Here is a 21,260-nt window from a genome sequence, read left to right on the forward strand (position 1 = left end):
AAAGAAGACCAAAATTACAACAGCAGATATAAAACCTTTATGATGCAAATAACATCAACAACGAAAGATTTAAAAGCTAGTTTTTCTTGTTTAACTCCACGTAGGCCACAAGTTAGACTATAGTGTGACTGGACCACTTACTGCTGAAAAAATATATGCAGATTTAAAGATTCAGTTTGCAGTTTGCTCTTCCATAAGTGTGGATTATGTGCAGTCATAAACCTTTACAGTCAAAATGTATATTAATATACTGGTTATAGTGCTAATTATTACAAATGATTACAGTGATATTGTGAATACTGAGTCCTTGGACATGATGTGAAAGATTTGATCAACTGTACTATATGATAAATAAAAATATTTTTCATGAAATGTTATACAAAAAAGCAAAGAGTTTAGCATTAATTTCTAATTGTATACACAAACATACCTATTCTGCAAATTCAAAGATCAAGCTGAAATTCATTCTCTGAATTATTATTGTTGTAATTCAACTTAAGCATGTTTTTTCGTTTAAGTGTGGTTCAAAAATTTCTTTGGCAGTGGACACTGAAGGTTTTCAAGTGACTCGTGACTTCCTGCCACTAGATGGCATAACTGGCTCGTACATAAAAGCGACCTGTTGAGCCTCTTCACTAAAGGCAACTCTAGGAAACTTCTAATACTTCTAATACCGTCTTGTAATACCAAACTGTTATAAGTTCAGGCTATAATATAGGCATTTGAGCAAACCGGTACAAACTAAATAAATACATAAAAATAAGGGAACATTTAAATCATACATCATATCGCGATGAATGAAATGTTAGAAATAAGTTCTATTAACAGCCAAATTCAGTAATAACAAAATGACTTTACAAAGGTTAATGTAAACGAAAAGCATCATTCCAGAAAGAGATGCATAAATAGAGTGCTCCCTAAATATTTTTTATTTCTGCACTTTATTAAAAGAAAAACTTCTGTCTGTCGGTCTGTCTGTCTCTCTCTTATATATATATATATATATATATATATATATATATATATATATATATATATATATATATATATATATATATATATATATATATATATATATAGAGTTACTGTCACTGTTTATTGTTCATCATCATGCACCGTTATATTGTTATATTGTTATATGTCCCCTACAGTATCTGTGGTCGTTCACGTGGGATGGGGCTATCAAGCGCACAGCTTTTATTTCAGTGTGTTTGTGTGCTACTTTTGTTGTATTAAACAAAGTCATTACACACTCCTTTATTAGCTATTAAATGTCACAAATTATTGAAATTACAGTAGCTGTATGTTCAAGTCAAACAATCGTTATCACTTTATCACTGGCCCCTCAGAGAGCTCTCACCCAAGATTTGTCATTTGGCCTAGTGTGCAGTTAATAAACCTGCGCTGTAGCCGCTTGGGGGCGTCGTATCTCGGTACTATTACAGACGCATTGTCGCCTTCCGTGCAATAAAATGGCAGATATGCCCATCGAAGGCGCCAGGTGAGCAATAAGACAGGCCAATTGAGACAGTTTGTATGATGTCTACACCTATTCACTAGCGCCAGGTTTGCTACATATTAACCAGACAATATACGACTCTTCGTGTCGCTGATAAATTCACGACACGAAGAGCAATATAGAGGGTAATCAAGGGATGTCGTAGTCTTAGTCTCTGTCCGAAAGTAACACACCTTCACCACGCTGCCTCATCAGCAGTGTCAGTTTCATGTGGCTCCTCTGATGCTGTCCTTTTCCTTTTCTTTTCTTTTACTAAACCGAAACTAAATTGCGGACCTGTTTGGCCAAAAAGGAACTTTTTCAAGATGCGATATTAAATCCAAAAATTGCTGGCCTGAAAACCCCCAAATTCTCATATTATTTCAAGATTTTCTTTTAAACTGCACCACCTTTCTTTCAGATTTCCACAAAAAGATTAATTCATAGTATATTTGTAAAACTCTAGCTTGCATTAGACGTCAAGTGAGACCCATAAAAACGGCGCTGAATTACACCGTGAGGCCTCTTATCCAGGTAGCCATCCCAGGTTCTGACTTATCTTAATTTGACTTTTTGAACACAGCCTAGAGAGACTTCACTCACCTTCACAAAGTAATCAAAAACATGGTGGCAGAATTTTTTGGGACTGTATCGCACAATCCCAGCCTTCTACAGGCCGGTATGCGAATTTAATTGCGAATTGTAGTTTAAAATAGTTCTCCGCTGTATTGGATAAAACGAGAAAAAAAGAAGAAAGAAAAGAAAAGAAAAGAAAGGCATTTCGACATTTTATTGAAACTTTCAAGAACACGATGTCGATGTTGTAAACTAGACATAACTCCAATACAACATAACCCACTGACAACTTAAGAAACACAAAAAGAAACCTTCATTTTTTCGAGTATGCGGCACTTTTAAGATCAGACTCGCAAAGTATGTTAATAACAGAAAGATTGTCCACTTTTTTCACACTTCAACAGCACTTTTTTTCTTTTAAAAACCCTTCTCCAAAAATAATATATACGTTTTTTCAAGCCATTGGTGCAGTGCGTTGTCGTTTTTTCATTCGTCTTAAACAGTAGGACTTCACACACGAGGACAGGTGAAAATACAATGGCACATGAGTGTGAATAACTAGCTCAGTGGATATTTGGGAAGGGGGTAAATTCCATATTTTAAATGGGGTATAAATGCAGATGGCAACAAAAAAGGATAATAGTCCACAAACTATCTTTACACAGGTATATCGACAATAAATTAAGAACAGATCCCTAAAAACAAACTACTCAGTTGTATTTACAAGCAATAACAATATGAAATAATTACATAAATATTTTATATATTCCTATTTACAGCGATGATCAATACGACCTTTCATTTTCATTTCTTTTTTCTTTTATATTTACTTTAAATTCCTGCTTCCCTTTGCCTGCATGCCTGGGTCACACACTTGTCTCGGAGCACCAGTCATTTTAGAATCGGCCTAATCTCATTAAAAAAACGCATGAAGAAAAACAAATTTCTTTCTTTCTTTCTTTCTTTCTTTCTTTCTTTCTTTCTTTCTTTCTTTCTTTCTTTCTTTCTTTCTTTTTTTACAGTTCATAACCTAATTGAAAAGAAAATTAAATGAATACCTGATAATTATATTCAAATGGAATATCTTCCCACAATTTTTCGTTTAACTTTTTTTAGTGTTGAAATGACATTCGGTTTCTTTTAGAGGGCATGCAACGTTTTCAATGAATTAAGAGCTACAACAAAATACAGCAGTCTTTCAAAGGTAGGTCAAACGGTAGTGAATGCAGATAAGTCAAATCAAATCAGAGTGCATATTGAAAAAAAAACACTTCACCCCCCGTGTGTACAATAACGTTAGAAGACAGGACACAGCAGCAACTTCTCCTAAATCTGTAAGTCACACCCATGCCAGCGATTCAGTTTCAATACTTGTACGGTATTCATATGACAGGATACGAGTGATGTTTAATTTAACAAAAAAAAGAAGAGCAAGAGAAAGAAATATACAGATCAGATGATTATTAAACAAAGTGCATTTCAGAAACGAAAAAGGTCCAACAGTTCACGGTTTGAGCTTTTCTTTAAAAAAACAACAACCCTGCATTAGTCTACGAGGGTCAGTGATGTCATCACCTTCAATGTGTCGATGTGTTTCTCTTTTCAAGACAACAAAACACCCCATAAGAAGCAGATTTGAAAACAAAACAAAAAAAAAATCCTAGGGGGACCCGCTCCGTGGCCTGTCTTGGTTTGAGTCGAGTCCACTGACCAGGCGCTGAATGCTCTGAAGCTCGTTGGCCGCGTCTTTCTCCGTGCAAGTCTTTGGGGACATGGAGACCGATCCGGAGGATATTGTGGACGAATGACTGGTAACTTCCGACGTGGAATCCAGGGTGACAGCGGACACTGGGCTCGCTGGTACGATGCCTTCCCCTTTCAGCTCGGCCCCGCCGCTGGCCATGGAGGGCATGGCAGTGGTGAGCAGCGTGCTGTCCGGTACCGTCATCGGGAGAGAGTAGGGGCTGTACCTGAGTCGGGGACGGACTGCGTTCAGGAAAGGGTGTCGGTGCACTGTGGAGGAGGCAGCAGACGAGGCTGCCGCGGCTGCTGCCATGTACGTGTACGGATAAGGGAATAAATTGCCAAAGGGAGACATGGCAATGCCCTGCGGGTAAATGGGAGAAACTGAGAGTGAGCCACATATCACACCGCTGATCACACCATTCAAACACTTCTAACAGAGTAAAACAACACGTGAGCCTCCCAAAAAAGAAGGGGAAAGGCAAGAGAAATGCATTTGAGTTATGATTTTCCCAAAATTTAAAAGCTTCATTTTATCACACTTCATCGAATCTGCTTGGAGATTTTACGTTCACTGATCCAGAACGAGGATTTGACTTGTAAAGATCGTAGTAACTTCCATGCATTACAAAATATTCAGCCGGAAAGCTTTACGATCCACTCTAAAAACACATTTTGCACTTGTTTAAGAATTAAGAAAAATCGGGTTCCCTGATACTTCCGCTAAAGAAACCATAAGGCTTGCTTTGATAATAAATAGGGGGAAATAGACACTTTGTTGTCTATTAAAACATAATGATCTTTCCTTATTTGAGTCATACGGTTTTTTATTACTCACCATTGTGGCTCTAAAATACTAAAATTATAATAATAATGACCTTTTATGAAAACAAAACTAGCAGAAGAAATGATAAAAAGCTTTTTGTAAGGTTGCCTCAAATCCAGCCTTTTTTAACCAGACATAGTTACTCCAGAATTAACAACAAGAGTCCAAAGTGAAATCTAGTAAAACCATGCCCACGACACCGTGCTCAGTCAAAATACAGCTGCATGACTTCACTTCGAATATTAGCCCATTTGGCCTTAAAACAAAATAAACAAACCCCCGCAAGAACAATACAGCCGCACACGCACAACCACACGCACACTTTCTCAAATCGTGTTCACGCTAACTTGTGAGCATTAAATGCATAGAATTATCTCACACGATATTAAATCTGGGCCTAGTCGGCTGTGTTGAAATGCCAATCACATGTTTGCGCAAAGCTGGCGGTAGGCCCACAGGCCAGAGAAAACGGGTTTTACCTGTGATGCCAAGACGTGTTGCTGCAGATGAAAGGGCAGACCTGGCGCCCCCGTCAAGCTTTGCGGAGGTGATGCCATACTAGCTGTGTCCATGGTGCTCACCCCTCCCGTGGACACGGCTGTCAATAGTGGTCCCATGCCTGCGGCCATGTTTGAGAATGCGCCCCCCATGTTGAACTGACTGGGGTGCAAGAGAAACGGATGCGCGCTCCCTAGGTGATTAAAAAACTGTTGTCCTGTTAGGCCTGTAGGAAATCCAAAATTATGCAGGTGGCTGTGACCTATGTGTGCGCTGTCAGTCTGAACGGTCAAAGGCATGAAACTGTCCTTGCTTATTGACCTACATTCGTCCGTTTTGGGATGGTCCTGGTTCGGGCTCTTGAGTTCTTCTCCAGAGCGGGTGGTACTGGAGATAACAGTGATGGGGCTCTGCCGTGAGTCTGCCTGGCTTTTCTCAGTCCTGGGACCGCTTTCGCGGGTCCTACTAGTAGAGTCACTGCTACTGAACGGATGCCCTTTAGCTGGACTCGCTTCGTGATCCTTCCCGTCCTCTGTGGTGGTGGAAATCTTGCTGGAGTCCGGACCATCTTTATTGTGTCCATCTTTGCTCTCGTCGTCGCTATCCTCATCGCTGTCGCAGAAGTCTGTAAGTAGGAGGAGTAGAATATCAGTTTCCCTTTCGCACATGGGTGAATCATGGCAATAATAATAATAACTCCTACTATCTGAGGTAGCCCGCTACAGCTGACCCTCAGAGGTCGAATAGAAAACAAACACGCAGGACATTTATTGCACAATAGGAATCCACACCGATGAGGTTTATTTGCATTGCTTCCAATAATAGATGGCGGTGTGTTACACATTCTCACATGGCCTTTTTTGAGTATTTTAATGTATTTTTGCAAATTGCTCCAAAACAGCTGTAGCAGACACAACAGCACCAACTATACTGAGGCTAATCCTTGTTTAATTGTTTATTGTTAATCTGAACGAGACGGTAATTGTAGAGACTTTCCCTATCAATTTTCCTCATGTAAATGATCAACTATTCATTCATAGCTTGGCTTCGCAGATTTAATTGAACACATTACGTTCAGCTACCCTGAAAAAGTCTTGGCATAGTGGAAATTTTACGAGTTGACACATAACTTGTGATCAGAGCTGTGACTAGTGGTGGGGTCTGTCAGCCTACCTTTCAGGTGTGGGGGGCCCACTGTAGACACGGCAGGGGACGAGGCCTGGCCGAAACACTTAAAAGAAGGCTGCTCTCCAGAGGAGTCGTCTGAAGCCCCGTTTTCCTTTTTCTGATGCTCCTCGTAGGAACGCATGGATTGCAGGGCCAGCTGTTTCCTGCGCGCAAGTAGCTAGGTTATAGGTGGTAGCCACAGTTCAGGTTAAAAAACATAACAAATAATGCAGAAGCTTAGTAAGATTATTTCTATTCAAAAGATTTATGACTTTAGAATTAGCCTATAGATTTAGAGTAATCTTGTGAAGAGTCGGACCCCCTGCGGTTAATGTGGAAGCTTAGACGTAGTTTTAATCCAGCAAGATCACTGTCTGTCTACATGTAGCCTAAATGCAGTAAGTCTTTTCGCCCTTTATTTTCACGTATATTCCCGTTTTTCCCTCTAGCTTACCTCTTTTCCCTTCTCCCATTGCCCGTGTCACGGAATCCTTTAGCAAATGGATTATGGTCGATTTTCAGCTGCGTTATCTGAAATAATTGAAACTGTGTGTAAATAACAGTAAATAGGAAAGGAAACATCCCTAAAAGTCATTCAGTGCCGCTTTAAGCCAGTTATTGTTCCAACTTTACAAGACACAATGATCACTGGTCCCAAAGGCCAAAGTTTTGTGGAACTTCTCTTTGGGGGTTTTAGAGGTAAAACACGCGATAAACAAAAAGACGCATGAACACAAAGGAAGCAGCAGTCCTACTATTGGCACGTTTCTCCACGAGTGTGAAGTATGCAGCGTTGTTTGTGATTTTTGCAAAACTTTATTCACTCACCACTTCCCCTCCAGCTGGCAGTGATAGAACTGCAGATGGGAGGGCAGATGTGGTGCCAAGGGGTTTCCAGCTCTTCCAAAGAGCCACTGAGACGATTTTTATTTTTATTTTAATTTATTCTTTTTCTTACAAAAAATAAAACGCTACCATGCACTACAGTCTGAAGCAATTTCCCTCTTTCCCCCCTTTACGTTTCTTCGCCCCCCTGTACACACACTGTAGCTGTACACACTGTACACACTGTACACACTGTACACACACACACACACACACACACACACACACACACACACACACACACACACACACACACACACACACACACACAGCCTGCAATCACAAATGCAAAGACAGGGAGAACGAGAGCGGGTCTGGGTCTGAGCCAAATCCCTTCCACGTGATTAAATAAAAGAAAGATAACCTGCACAACATTCCTCTGAATTATGACTTTCCTACCACAGACTGGTGAATGTGGCACTTAGTCGCAACCCCCCACCCCTCACTCGCCAAACCCTGACCCACGCTATGATACTACAAGCTCCCAGCCTCAAACAAATATGACGTCTTTCATATTTTATGACAACAAAAAGGTGCAGAGCAGAAAGGAAAGCGCGTCTGGCACGGCTAGGGAGGCTACATTTGAGAAAAAAAAATTCAGAATATAAGTTTAGCAGACCTCTGGGCAATAATTGCGCTTACCTTGTCATTTTGATAAGCGGTCACAGCAATGAAATCCGTTTCAGGAAAAACATAAGTCCTGAAGGTACTGTACGGGAGTTTGAGAATATCGTTGGCCCTCACAATGTGAAACCGGGGCTGATATTTGTGCATCGAGTTAAGAATGGTCTGCAACACACACACAGTCACAAACATGAGCAATTATAAAAGGCTCACAATACAAAGAGATTTGTTTATTCTGTGTTACTTTTTAGGATCGCTAGTTTGTTAAAACATAAGCTCTCTTCGTATTAAAATAGACAAATCGAGCCATATCTGCACTAAAACAAGTTTAAATGTCAAGCTTAATATTTGCAATAAATAAAAAAAATAACTCTTACAAAATATCTCAACATGACCACGTTTGACATTTTTATTTTTGTAAACGGGTCTTTTAGGTGTTCATTTAAAAAAACAAACAAACTGTACTAAAATAAAACAATCAATTTTAAATCATGACGACATGTGTTTACTAAAGCGGTAAGTTGATAAATAGGGAAATTGACATACATTAGTTGAACTTACAAATCCATGCTTGTCAGAGATGTTATTTGTCAGCTTGAGTTTGTGAAAATTGACGACTTTTGACATCCACTGTTCACCAGTAGCCGGACTGTCCGGGTGAATGTACATCCTCTTTGGCATTTCGGGGTCGGCCTTTCCTGCCACCATCCAGCGGGAGTTATGAAATTTGTACCTGCAGTCGTCGGCTGCAACTATATCCATCAAGAGTATGTACTTTGCCTTCTTGTCCAGACCAGTGCACCTCACTTTGAACGGAGGGAACATCCGCCTGTGAAAGAACAAAAATATATTATGAACACGAATGCGTTACAAAATAAATCACGGGGTAACATTTCCAACGATATTTTAAAAAACACAATGTTTTTTAGGTGCACGTAAATAAACTAAGGTCTAGATTTTAAGAAGTGTATTACACCGCTATAATCTCAGTGTGGCAGCCTGCTATTAATTAATGTAAGTATGTGTTGGTAAACAAATATATTATGAGTATGTACTCTCCAATAAATAAATGATGTCTTGATTCTTAATGTCACGAAAGGCCCACACACACACACACACACACACACACACACACACACACACACACACACACACACACACACACACACACACACACACACACACACACACACACACACAATAAGATTACCGTGATGATAAAATTAATTTAGTCAGAGCTCTATGAGCCACTTTAATAGAGTATTCTGACAACAGAAAATTTAGATAAAAAGGGCAGTGGGTAAAAAAAATATTATCAAGCTGTATTTTATATCATAAGCTGTGTATAGATCTTTCAAGTGAAAACTAATGAAAGACAAGGTTTAATATTAATAATTCATGAGTTGCATGCATAATCCCTTTTATTTTATGCGAGTGTATGCTGTTTTCCACCAATAAACACGTCCTAGGAAAGTGTCTTTGCAGGCTGTGTGAACACGAAAATTTACACTGTAACTACAGATGGTCTCTTTATTTTCCGAGCGAGAAATAGATATCAGAAATGGCCGATCTTTGCTGTTTTACTCTATAACTAAAAAATGCAGTTTCAGCGTTATATTTGTGGCATATTTAGACTGAAATGTCAACGTAACCAGTTGAACTTAGAGGAATGTAAAGGCTTTTTTATTTAATTTAATAACTGTACAGTACTCTCTGTATATAGTAACCATTGTCCTTAATGTAAATATGTAAGAAAAATTGTGTATGTTTCTGTTCTGTGTCCTGTGTACTGTTTGCTTGTATATGTGTCTTTTTGGCTGCTGTTACAACCAAATTTCCCCTTGTGGGACAATTAAAGGATTATTCTATACTTGTTCTTCTAAAGCAATTGTAGTAATTGTAATCTATCTGTATGTGTGCAGGCTATGACATAACATCCCACATTTTGATCACACACAACAGGATTCTGCGTTGTTGTTGTTTTTTAAATTATTTGAATAAACACAAAAACATGTTTCACCTTCCGGATTTTGTGATCACCATCTCAGTGCCCTTCTTGTGGAAGAGTTCCCAAAGCTCCTTGGCTTCCAAGTGAACTTTTGGGTCGTCCTCCACCTCTTCCTCAGGCTCCAAAGTCTTCAGAGGCCTGAGGTGGGCGGCAGCAGCCTGATGTCCCAGCGAGGAGAAGTGGAGGCCGGTCTCCGCGGCTCCCATCAGCTGGTCCATGATCGGCTTTCCAAGGGCGCCCGGCAAAGAGAGGGAGCCGCTGGGAGGGAGAGCCAGGGCCGGGAAGAAGGGAGGCTGGTGACCCAGCATCGCACTCATGGCAAATTCCGGACCCCGGTGAGGTATAAACGGATGATATGCCATACTTGATCCTTGTATGACTGGATCTCTCATCAGGAAGTTCATCCAAGAGCAGGCAACAAACGTAGACGACTGGCTGGATTGAAAGCAATACTTCTTAGAACACTAAGGCTCGCGTATGACAGAGCCAAATGATGGCAAAATAAGAAGCAAAAATCAAAACAAATCTGGAGTTGGAAAGCTTTTTGGAAATTCCTCCTTGAACTCGACGGGAACAAGCATCCACTATTTTTTCCCAAGTTGCCGGGAAATCTCTGCAGTCATTTGCCGAATCGTTGGTCAAAAGTCTGCAAAGTGAAATGTATAAGTGCTCTCCATTAATCTTCAAGAGTGCTGCCAGGCAGATTTTCTTCGGAGGTTAACGCGCATCGGACAACTTTCTGCGTCTTTCGGACATTAGTCGAATTAAACCGAGTGAGGTGAGTCACTTAATTGACTGCGGTGCATTCCTTCTCTTCTGCTGCTGTTTACAATATCGGCATTCCTGTTAAAATGGGTTCCCTCTTATTGGCTTCAGTCCTGCAGCGAAAGCGACGTGTTGAAATATTTCGATAGCGCCGAATAATCCCCCTGCCTTTACTCGCTCCGGACATGTACCCTCACACGCGCGCACACACTTTATTTCTCCTCTCCCTTTCACGCACACACACATTTCAGGGAAAGACGTGTGCAAAAGAAAGGAGTCCGCTGACGGCCAGCGAGAGAGAGAGAGAGAAAGAGAGGTGGTAAGGTCCCAGCTCCGAGATTTTCCTAGCGCCTCTGTGGCCCATAGGGCTTCATACTGTATGGATGTGTATGCAACAGAGAGTAGCAGCGCTCGGTTTGATTGGCTCTTTGACGCTTTCGGACCAATTGTGTGGCTGCGTGGGCGTGGTTTTAACAGGTCGGGTGGAGGGGACAGACTTCAGACTTATAAAAAGGTGTTTGGAAACTAAAAAGGGCTTTGCCGTGAAACACCACCCTGCCTCAGCCAGTGTTGTGTGAATATGTCAACATCGTTATAGAACTTGCGCTATTGGTCGGTGTGTGAGACCCAGCGAAAGGGAGAGAGCAGACAAGCCAAGCCGGGAGACCGGCTCGCTTTGTCGGCCGGTTGTTGTGTTGCGCTGCTGAATTCCTTCTCTGTCCCATTCCCCACCGTATCACCGTGTTTTCTTTTTTCTTTTTGGTTTGAATACCACGAAGACTGTCCTGCTGGGTTATAATCAGATTTATGTCATAATTTAATACAACAATTAAATTTTTTCACTTCGCAGTTTACAGAGTCTGCGAGCACAGATTTATCAGCACCGGAAAACAGAGGAACATTTCCAGTAACGACCTCCTTTGAAATCAAAGTTCAGGAAAATATGACCGGGTTACGGATGAAGCGCTCTATGATAAGCTCCTGACAGTAATGTAACGTTAGGCGAATATTATGACACCTTTGAGGCTTTCGCTAACAGTTATTTTAACTTGAATTAGTTTATTAGGCTATTTATTTTATTTTGATTTTTAAAAATTTGAAAGCTCACGGGTGTAAGGTGTGTTCATTTTTTTTCATTTATTATCTTCCTAGATTATACTCCCTACAGTGAGGTCTTCACTTCCACTTTTCCTCATCAAGCCATGTTTGGATTTGACTCGGTGTGAGAGAAGCGTGCTGTACATATGATGTGGAAATACATTATTTTGATGAGCCAGTGAATATAAATATTTTCATTTCGACTTGAAATGGGTTTCATTTAACAGCCAAGTTCATCTTTGCTGAGGCTCATCCCGTATCACAAGTTTGCGCACAAATACCCAGAGGAGCACAGTTCGGGGAGGATGTGCTCACTTGTGCTACTGCATTATCACTTCCCCAACAAAACGTCTATGTTTTGAATCATAGCCTACCAATCAATTCTCTTGTTAAATATAGCACACTTTCCCGGCACAACTGTCTCTGGGAAACAATTCCGTTATAGCCTGCCTCTGCAAAATGACAGTTGCTCACGCTGGATAACCAACTAGGTGTTATTGATAATGCACGGGTATTTTTTTAAGCTATCTGAGCCAGTGTTGTTCCTGTTACACCCGTACAAGCTGTCATAACCTATTTTCCATAACCGCTATAGCCTAAGGTCCACAGTGCACTTCCATAACGGTAACATGCAGTATGCGCCTATTAACAATGCTGATATACTTATAAGATGCTTAAAAACGCCAATTAGAAGCAGCTCATTAGTCGGTGCAGTGACAGTTTTTTCTGCACAGCGTCGAAGTGAACCCAAGACAAAGCCACGCTAGTGCTCTCCAAAATGCAATTTAACCACTAATTCACAAGTAAACTAGAGTGCAGTGGCCAGTCAGCAGCCTTGGGCAAACATTTACCATCAATTCTCAGTCATTTGTCTGTCTCCATGGATCCAGGCGGGGACCGCGTGGATCTGAGAGTCCTTGAGGGAATGAGCAAATTCTTACAAAAATCAACAGGGATGTAGTGAATTATGATGATTCTTCATGCAGCATTCTGAATAGTTTGACAACGTGGAAATGTGGCCTGTTTGTCGCACACTGGTTGTTAGAATTTGTAAAAGCTTGCACTGAATTGAAAACAAAAGCGCTCGTGCTCGCAAGTATCAGTGTGAGACCACCGCGCGCATGTTGTGCAGGTTTTTGTTTATTGTCGGTCGGATGTCCTCTTCATCATAATTATTGTTAGGCGCTGTCTTAGAAACCTGCCCCTCTTGCCTGTGTAGATACTGTATACAAGTACGTAAACTGGAGTGCATGCATATATACCCCCAGGAGATGTACTCGGATGTGGCGTATTTTCTCTGTTATTGATTTGCTATAGAAAACAAATGCGCCACTATTGATAAGCTCCAGCAACTTCTGACTGAATGGAGATCTTACAGAACACCTGGAGCTAAGTAGCTAAACAGTGCGTGCAATGTCCAGCATTAAGGTGCTGTTTTCTATATGAGAGCTTGCAGTCATCTCTTTGTGTAAGAGAGGTCAGGTCTGTGTCAGTTACTGGGGCTTATTCTTCTTTAAACACTTGCCCCCATTAGCGGCACATTTCAATTTAGCGCAGGGTGTCATCAAATAGGAAGCAGTGTTGACACTGTGGCAGCCTTCCAGGCTATGTGGCCAAGCTGCCTTCATTAGCTAAGCAAGTAGGGAATGGTCAATACTTATAAACTTTTACAGGGTTAGGGCTCTCAGGGACTTCAGGAGGCTATAAAAAGGACTGAGCTGACACAACTGATTGATGAAGCCAACTTTGTCAGCGCTTCCCTTTTGTACAGAGATCATGCATATCAAAATCAGAAGGGGTAGTATATTTGACTGGACAGCCTCTAAAATTTCTCACTCCACGTGTGTGGGTGGGTGTGTGGTTTGCGTGATTTTGGGCAGCTTCGGGGATGGCTTGTGTTTTAAAGCTGCTATGCTGTACTGTCCACACAGTTTACGGAAATGATCCTTGAACGATGTGACTTAAGATTCTTGGAAAAAAGGTAGAGAAGAAGAAGAGAAAACTACAACCACTCTGTGTTTTTATTACTTTATTTTATTTTTGTTTATATTCCTTTGCAAGCCTTAAAATATTATCAGGGATGAAAAAACCTGCACTGATGTCATGGGTTATGAAGCTTTCATTGCTTAACTACACAGAGCAGCTACACTGTGTAGGTTCATTAAGCAAAGCTTCAAAGACATTCCTGGAATTGATCATGGAGCTGCAAGTGATGTAATGTATGCTGTCCTGTTTATTTGCAGATTGTTAATGATAAGCAAGGACAGACTTGGTGGCACCACTCCTGGATAGAGGAGATTGTCTGGTGAGAATCATCAGCCTTAACAGAACATGATAGGAAAAGGAAACATCACAAGATTGGTGTATCCAAGAAGTATAATGACCCCAAACTTCATTATGTGCACCCCAACAACAAGCAGGGGGGGGTCAATTAACAGCATAATGACTCTCTGAATACAAACCATTTACCTCAGACATTTAGGTGGGGCTAAAATTGATTAACCAAGACCATATTGCCTCCCAAAAAGAGTGCAGACTCTAAATTGCATAGCCAGAATAACACAAATGTTTTAGTCAATTGGCTGGAAGATTGATAAGCTCTTTACCTGTTGATGAAATGTCCATGTCAATCATTTTTTGTCAAGTCAACCCTTGCTCTCATCAATTCTTCCAATGGCCAGTTATGGGTATTGATTGAATACTATTTTAGTTAATTAGAAGATGTACCTATTGATAGCAAAGCATTTACTACAGGCTGACTAAGGAAAATGTTATTTTTGAAATTTTATCTTAGGGAGATATTTGCTGTTTTTGGTTAAGGTTGTTAATCAGCAGTGATGCAGGCTCATAACATTTACCTTATTGCCACACAGTTAACGATGAAGCAGCTGGAAGATTGGGGTGGGGGGGCATAAAGCTTTATATTCATAAGTTAAACAGGGCATGCTTTTTTTCTTTTGCACCTCTGGGGTGCAAAGAAAAAATAAAGCAAAAAACCCAAACAAATCTGACACAAGGTATAAAAACCAAACGGATTAATTTATACATTTATTGATTACGTGAAAGGAATGAAATCAGTGTCGCCAGTTTAGATATTGAGAAACTTTACATGCAAACATTTCAGTATAATCGTGTTTAGATCAAGAAATCACAGGAGTTTGTGTTTTGTTTAAAATGGCTTGTGTTTTCCAAAGGAGCCCACAAAAAAAGTTTGTGAAATGTTTCCTATTTACATAAATCAGGCCATGCCTATTATTCCTGTTGCTGCAGAAAAGAGTAAGAACTGACAGCTGCGTTTTGAAAGTGCAATGTACACAACGCTATTAGAACAAAACCAGTCCAGTGGCATGCATCACCTGTAGAGTATAATGCGGGGGATTTGTCTGTTCAACCCCATAAACAGCCGTCAGGCTTTCTCTGTACACGCTGTGTGATCAAGACACTCATGGCAAATGCCCCAGATGTGGACCATGTGTCAAAAGTCTTCAGCTTGCTTTACGTGCCACCACTCGCCAACGTGGGAGATAAGCATCTTTCCCGCTGTATCCTGAGCAATGGGAATTCTACTGGAACTAGTTTTGCATGCTAAAAAGCAAACAATAGTAAATGGGGAAGAGAAAATTCCTCAGGTTATTTGTCATCAAGTTAGCACAGTATAAATATGCTCCTGCTATGTTCATGAGATGTAACTGTTAGGGACTATTTTGGGTTTAAATCAAAAAGTATTTGGTTTTGGGCAGAACGGTGGCCAGGGAAGGCCCCAATGTTGGTATCTGCTGTCCATTTAGCTTCCTCACCATTGGCATCCACTCTCTGCTGCTTTGGGTTTATGGTCTCACAAAGTTAGAAGGTTTTGCCATTGAGTGCAACCTCGAGACATGGTGCTTTTAAGAGCAGAGTGGTATAAAGCAGTGCATTCCTCAACCAAGGGAATCTTGGACTAAGGGGTTAGGGTGGCTTCTCTCTAGAGGTTAAGTGGGATAAGTGTGTGGCTCATGTCAACCCCACTACCCCCCAATAGTTTCTGGAAAATTTGCAATGGGGTCAGATTGGATTACTGTGTTTTTGTATTTACATGGAGACACAGGGCTTTGAAATGGAAAACCATAGGCGGAAAAGCAAGTGCCATGCAGTCTGGAAAGCTTGGTAAAAGAAACCAGCACTGATTTCCACTGACGGGATGGTTGAATACATGTCTTTTATGTCTTTCTGTCCCACAATCAGATATTTGCTTACCAAAAATGGTGATTGAGGTAACTGGATCAAGTGTAATACCAATCTTTAAAGTAAATCCATGGTAAGTACTGTGATAGACATTCAATAAGAAATAAGGAGGCTTCAGGCTCAGAGACAGACCACATCAAGGCTGTGAGTATGACTTAAAGGGAGCTGCTTAAATGCAGTAAAAAATTTGCAGCCCAGTTATGCTACATAAACAGCAGTGCACCCCATCCCTAAATGACCTTATAAAACTATCTTAGGTGCCAGTACCCTCAAGGTAAGCCAGGTCTTCCTGGATTTGTGCCTCAGGTGGTCTGTCATATTTCCTGTTGAACCTCGCTGCAACCTGCTGGGATAAGTTTTGTGAGTTATTTTGAGAAGGTTTCTCCAGCCACTCCCTACAGGTGCTGTGTGTAGGCCTGAGCCTATAATCCACCCTTTTCACTGCGGATTTCACTGCAGCTCATCCCATTAGTTTTTTGTTTTACTCAACAGAAGAGAGGCACTAGCAAACAAAAATAAAGCAGCACAGGCTTGTGTAACACGTATAGATTTTTCTTTCTCACATAGGATAGCAGTAAAATGTCGAGCTTTAATGAGATACATAATGATATCACTCAGGAAATGACGAGATCCAAATAAAAAAGATGCCTCTGACCCCAAGCTTTGTTTTAAATACAGCGAATCCAGTGTTTAAGTCTTAAATAATTATGACAAAAACTGCTCCAAAACGAACTGAAAATGTCCAGATTTGTTGTCAGATCGTTCACAGGATTCACAGAATTTATTCATATTTATATACCCTTCTTCTTAAACACACCTGCTAAATTTGAGCTGAGTGAACTCACTCTTGACTTCACATTTTTCAAACATATAGATAGAAGCAACAAGTGTCATAATAACGCTCGACGGATAATTTTAGGAAAGCCCAGGGCATACTGGAGCTCTTTGTACACAGAAACCTTTGCGGTCTTACACAAATGTTCCTGTGAGCTGTCGCCCATCTTTTTTTCTGCTTTTGCTGAAACTTGACCTCCCGTTTCTGGGTGAATTAACGGTTTTGTCAGTAGCGGGAACAAAAATTTGAAGTGTATGCTGCAAGCTCAAACGGCGGCAAAGTTGAGTGCGGTCAATTGAATCTCCTACATGCTTCTCCGTGCTTTGGATGCATCCCTGCAGTAACTTCTGAAACTATAATACCTTGTAAATGTTTGCGGAAACCTCCTCTGGGTATTTGGAGCCTTGCATTAAGTTGCTTGCAGTTGAAACGTTTTCTCTTCTGAGAAATCAACAACAGACAGCAACATATGTTCATATTCTCTATGTTTATTAAGATCCCGAAAATCTTTATATTGTTTAGAAGCAGAATAGAGTTTTATTATTATTATTATTATTATTATTATTATTATTATTATTATTATTATTATTATTATTATTATTATTATTATTATTATTTTATGTTGTAAAGTTATGGCAAGTGCAGCGCTTAAAAACGGTGCGGATGTGTGGATAATCCATAATAAGTATTTACATTTCTCAGATGGGTTACAATCATAAATTAACTGGGTCATTTAAAGGACTTTAAAATTATCTATGTGCTCATATTAAAAACTAACTAAACGACTTCTGTGGCAACTGAATGTGAAGCTTCATCTGGCTGGGCAAAGTTATGAACTGAAACATCAACTTTATGAACAATTCTCTCTCTCCCTCTCTATACATATATAGGAAGGAAGGAACTTTTAAAAAAATTTTTTTTCAAATACATCTGTTCAAAAGTAAATGCGAATGTAATAGGTTTCAGAGCCACCTTTTCCCTTTTTCTTTTTACTAGCTGTCTGCCGTTGCTGCTTTTTCATGTTCAAATTGCAAGTCGTCAGAGAATTGTGACATTTGAAATATGAGACTGGCCGTATTTACTGAGTTAGACAATACACGAAAACCACATGAAAATCTAAAAGAAGTAGGATGCGGTTTGGAGCCGTGCTTTCATTTATTGTACTCCCCCACAGATGTTTTGTATAAAGACATTTTTTGGGGTAATGAGGGGGAGTATTTGAACGTAAGCTAAACCTGCTTGGCTTAACTTATAGAAGTCTAGAGTGACCTCTAATAAGCGCAGGCTAGGCTCAGTACGCGCAACTGCTGCAAAAAATAGCACATTTGCCGGGGCAAAAATAAATAAATAAATGTAACTGTGCCCCCTTCGTGGATCTATGTGCTGGACTGATGGTCATTGTGGTCACGTCCGCCTTTATAGCTATATGTTAGGATATTGGATCTCACTGTGAAGTAGACAGAGAGGGGGGTTTAAATTAAAGTATCAGTGCTCTGTGCAGAAACAGTTATAACTGCGTCACTTTCAGTACAGATTCTGTTTACACCTGTTGATTTCAGCCCTGTATATAAAACCTCGGGTTTCTCTTCAATTAAATAAAAATAATTCTGATTGTAAATTAAAATTATAATTTCATCTAATACATCAAGGTCACGATTTCATATGTTTGCGGATCGGCGCAGAAATACAAACTCATCCCACTGCGAACACTGAGAGGACACGAATCAGCCACTCAACCAAGCAATTAAAATCCGATTAGGAAACATTTTAGTTTTCCAGCGACGACAGTGAAAAAGCCTCTAACCTTTCCTCGCTGGGGTCATTCACCTAATAAGATCCATAGCCTATTGTGACGCCGCAGACCTTCACAAATGTTCCTGGCGACCGACTGTGGCCCCAGAGACCTTTGGCAAACACGGCTGTTTAATTGGTCACTGTATTTAAGAATAAGGTGGGAGTCCAGTTAATTAGTGGAGAAGTGAATACGATTGAACATTATATGATTTGCTCCCGGTCCTTGGTTTGTTAGTGCGGATTTGGGGCGGATCAGCTTTTGTGCTCGACAAATGAGAAGTGAGTAGCGTGGTGCCGAAGCACAGTGTCGTTTTGTGGACTGGCGACAGTCTCGTTTCATGGGAAAAACTTAAAGGAGGCCCGCGTTATCACAGGACCTCATTATCTCATGTCTGCAACCATCTTTTGGGAACAATCCCTAATCAAGAATGGCACAGACCTATACTTTGCAGAACTTTGGTATAATAGTTCCCCTCTCTCTCTTTTGGTCTCTCTCTCTCTCTTGCTCTGTCTCAACACACACACACACACACACACACACACACACACACACACACACACACACACACACACACACACACACACACACACACACACACACACACTACGGGTGCCAATGACAGCATAGCAAAGCGATCCAGGGACACTGAGATTATTTTGAGTATCAATCCATTTAAAATAACGGTGTCTAAAAGTATTCACACACACAGTCAAACGAATCCGCCAGTAAATATAGTGCTGCCCCATAAGCGAAATAGAGCTATCTATGCGCATATTTTCTGAAAATATTTTAGCCAACAGTAATTGATTTTTCTGCGTTATATTTGTATCAAGTTTACATGACCACTACTCAGCTTTGGATACTTCTGATTGGATTAAAAAGCAGCTATTTAGAAACATTCTGTAAACTGAACTTTATTTCTTCATTTTCTTTAAAAAAAAAAGCTTAATAAAGATGTCTTATGGCAAAATTATGAATAAATGCCGTCTTTCCCGTCCCGATAGATACACAAATCGATATATTAATATTTCCCTCCCTACGTATCTACCACACACTGTCCATTTTCCTTTTTCGGTTCAATTGATGACAATGACATCTGAGGCTGTTCTTCTTTTTTCGGTGCACAAGCCCACAAAGCAGGAGAGGTGGTTCATTTACTTGGCCATAAACCATTTATTTACCTTCAGGTGAGTGAGGCGCAGAGTGCAGAGTAAAGATCGCAGGAGAGATTTACACCTGTCTCTCGGCTCAAATAGAGAAGCCTATAGGCTACAGAGATGGACACTGGAGCCAGTTTGTCTGGGGCTCTGCTACACAGCCCACCCTTTACTCCACTGTGGATTAAACAACATCATAAAAAATGGCCATCAACGCACACATTGTAAACAGATTATTCTCCTCGGCGCCTGGCGCACAAACTAACTCCACGCTGAAGGCAAGACGCGTCCGGCCAAGCAGCGCTTGGTCATCATTTTTCAGTCGTTTCCAAACACATTTCTCGGGACATTTCCTGGTCATGTAAATACTGATGATCGTTTGATGTCATGTCTCCAGGTTTGCTCCACAGTGGGGACTACTGATGGATATTAGTAAGAAACAAAATTGCAACATATCCTGATATAAAGAACTGAATATGTTTTAAAACTATTTTTTGAAGACAATATGGTTTGATAATAAAAAAAATAATCAGATCAGTATCACAGCAATGGATTTCAAAATGACCACTAAAATTGACAATGTCCATTTTTAATAATACATAGGCTACACCCAGTTTATTTATTTTTATTTATTTGCTATTTTTCTACTTCTGTTTTACCTGCTATTTTACTCCTGTATTAGGTTTGGAGGTTTTGATACAGTGACTATTGTTGCAACATGTTAAAGTAGCTTAAGATACTCCGTTCTCTAAAGGTTCACACACAGAAGCACATTAGAAACTGATTCACACCTTGATTTTCATTTCTTTCTCTAGCATTCAGTGCAGTCCTTTTAAGCCCTTTACAAGACTGAAGACATGCTCACATTTTCTGCTTCATATCATCCCTCCCACCACACCACATCACCTGGTGTCTGATTGCAGGCTGGCACAAACAGTGTGATAAGGATTACTCTGAAAATATACTCTGTGTGTGTGTGCGTGTGTGTCAGAACTTGAGTGTTTTGATTCAGGTGTGAAAAATGGAGGTCATTTGTGGATTAATATTCAACCTTGTGACAAGGACAAGGTAGAAGTCACACAATTCAAAACTCCACGCTGTTTGACATTCTTAGGCAGAGGGTTAAAACTCCTCAAAAACATCCCTCGATCGCAAAAGCACACACACACACACACACACACACACACACACACACACACACACACACACACACACACACACACACACACACACCGGTGCATAAAGTCAGCGGTTATTTTGTGTCCAGTGGTGATGCCAGTGAATTTCATTCCGTTTTGATGATAATATTTTCACACTGTCAGCATGCACATGTTCAGCAGTTCCATTGGTAGCTTAGATTTTATGTAGTTATATGTAGTTATCACGCTTGCACTGTTGTTATTTTTTTAAATAGTTGGGGCGAGGAACATTTTCCTTTTCTGTTTTTTTTCTCTCTGTTGTTTTCTTTTTTCTTTCAGTGAAGATGATGCTGGGGCTCACTGGTGTTTATTCTTGAAATATGGGCCAAGACTCAAAATGGGTCATGGATCCCTTTTAGTGG

General features: G+C 40.4%; 1 protein-coding gene across 2 annotated transcripts; it reads right to left on the reverse strand.

The window, feature by feature from the left end:
* Nucleotides 1-2,740: 2,740 nt before the first annotated feature.
* tbx3a (T-box transcription factor 3a) lies at nt 2,741-10,973 on the reverse strand. Of its 2 annotated transcripts, none has more exons than XM_085413931.1 (7): nt 9,838-10,973; nt 8,379-8,646; nt 7,836-7,982; nt 6,763-6,839; nt 6,315-6,472; nt 5,123-5,766; nt 2,741-4,181 (listed from the first exon to the last, which is right to left on the reverse strand). In XM_085413931.1, exons 1-7 carry the CDS (start codon nt 10,227-10,229, stop codon nt 3,735-3,737), a joined length of 2,133 nt encoding a protein of 710 aa, XP_085270057.1. In that variant the 5' UTR covers nt 10,230-10,973; the 3' UTR covers nt 2,741-3,734. The 2 variants fall into 2 exon arrangements, with proteins under 2 accessions (XP_085270057.1, XP_085270056.1); XM_085413930.1 differs by having other exon boundaries at nt 8,364-8,646.
* Between the last annotated feature and the right edge of the window lie 10,287 nt (nt 10,974-21,260).

The sequence above is a fragment of the Rhamphochromis longiceps genome, linkage group LG7, assembly GCF_057381845.1.
Source record: "Rhamphochromis longiceps isolate RC_006_pf linkage group LG7, R_longiceps_female_GT1.1, whole genome shotgun sequence".
NCBI classification, from domain to species: Eukaryota; Metazoa; Chordata; class Actinopteri; order Cichliformes; family Cichlidae; genus Rhamphochromis; species Rhamphochromis longiceps.

Coding starts and splice junctions, on each gene's coding strand:
- tbx3a (XM_085413930.1), bottom strand. CDS start 10,229: ATGAACTTCCTGATGAGAGATCCAGTCATACAAGGATCAAGTATGGCA. Junction 6,840..7,835: donor CCGCTTATCAAAATGACAAG/GTAAGCGCAATT, acceptor CAATTATTTCAG/ATAACGCAGCTGAAAATCGA. Junction 4,182..5,122: donor AACACGTCTTGGCATCACAG/GTAAAACCCGTT, acceptor ATTTACCCGCAG/GGCATTGCCATGTCTCCCTT.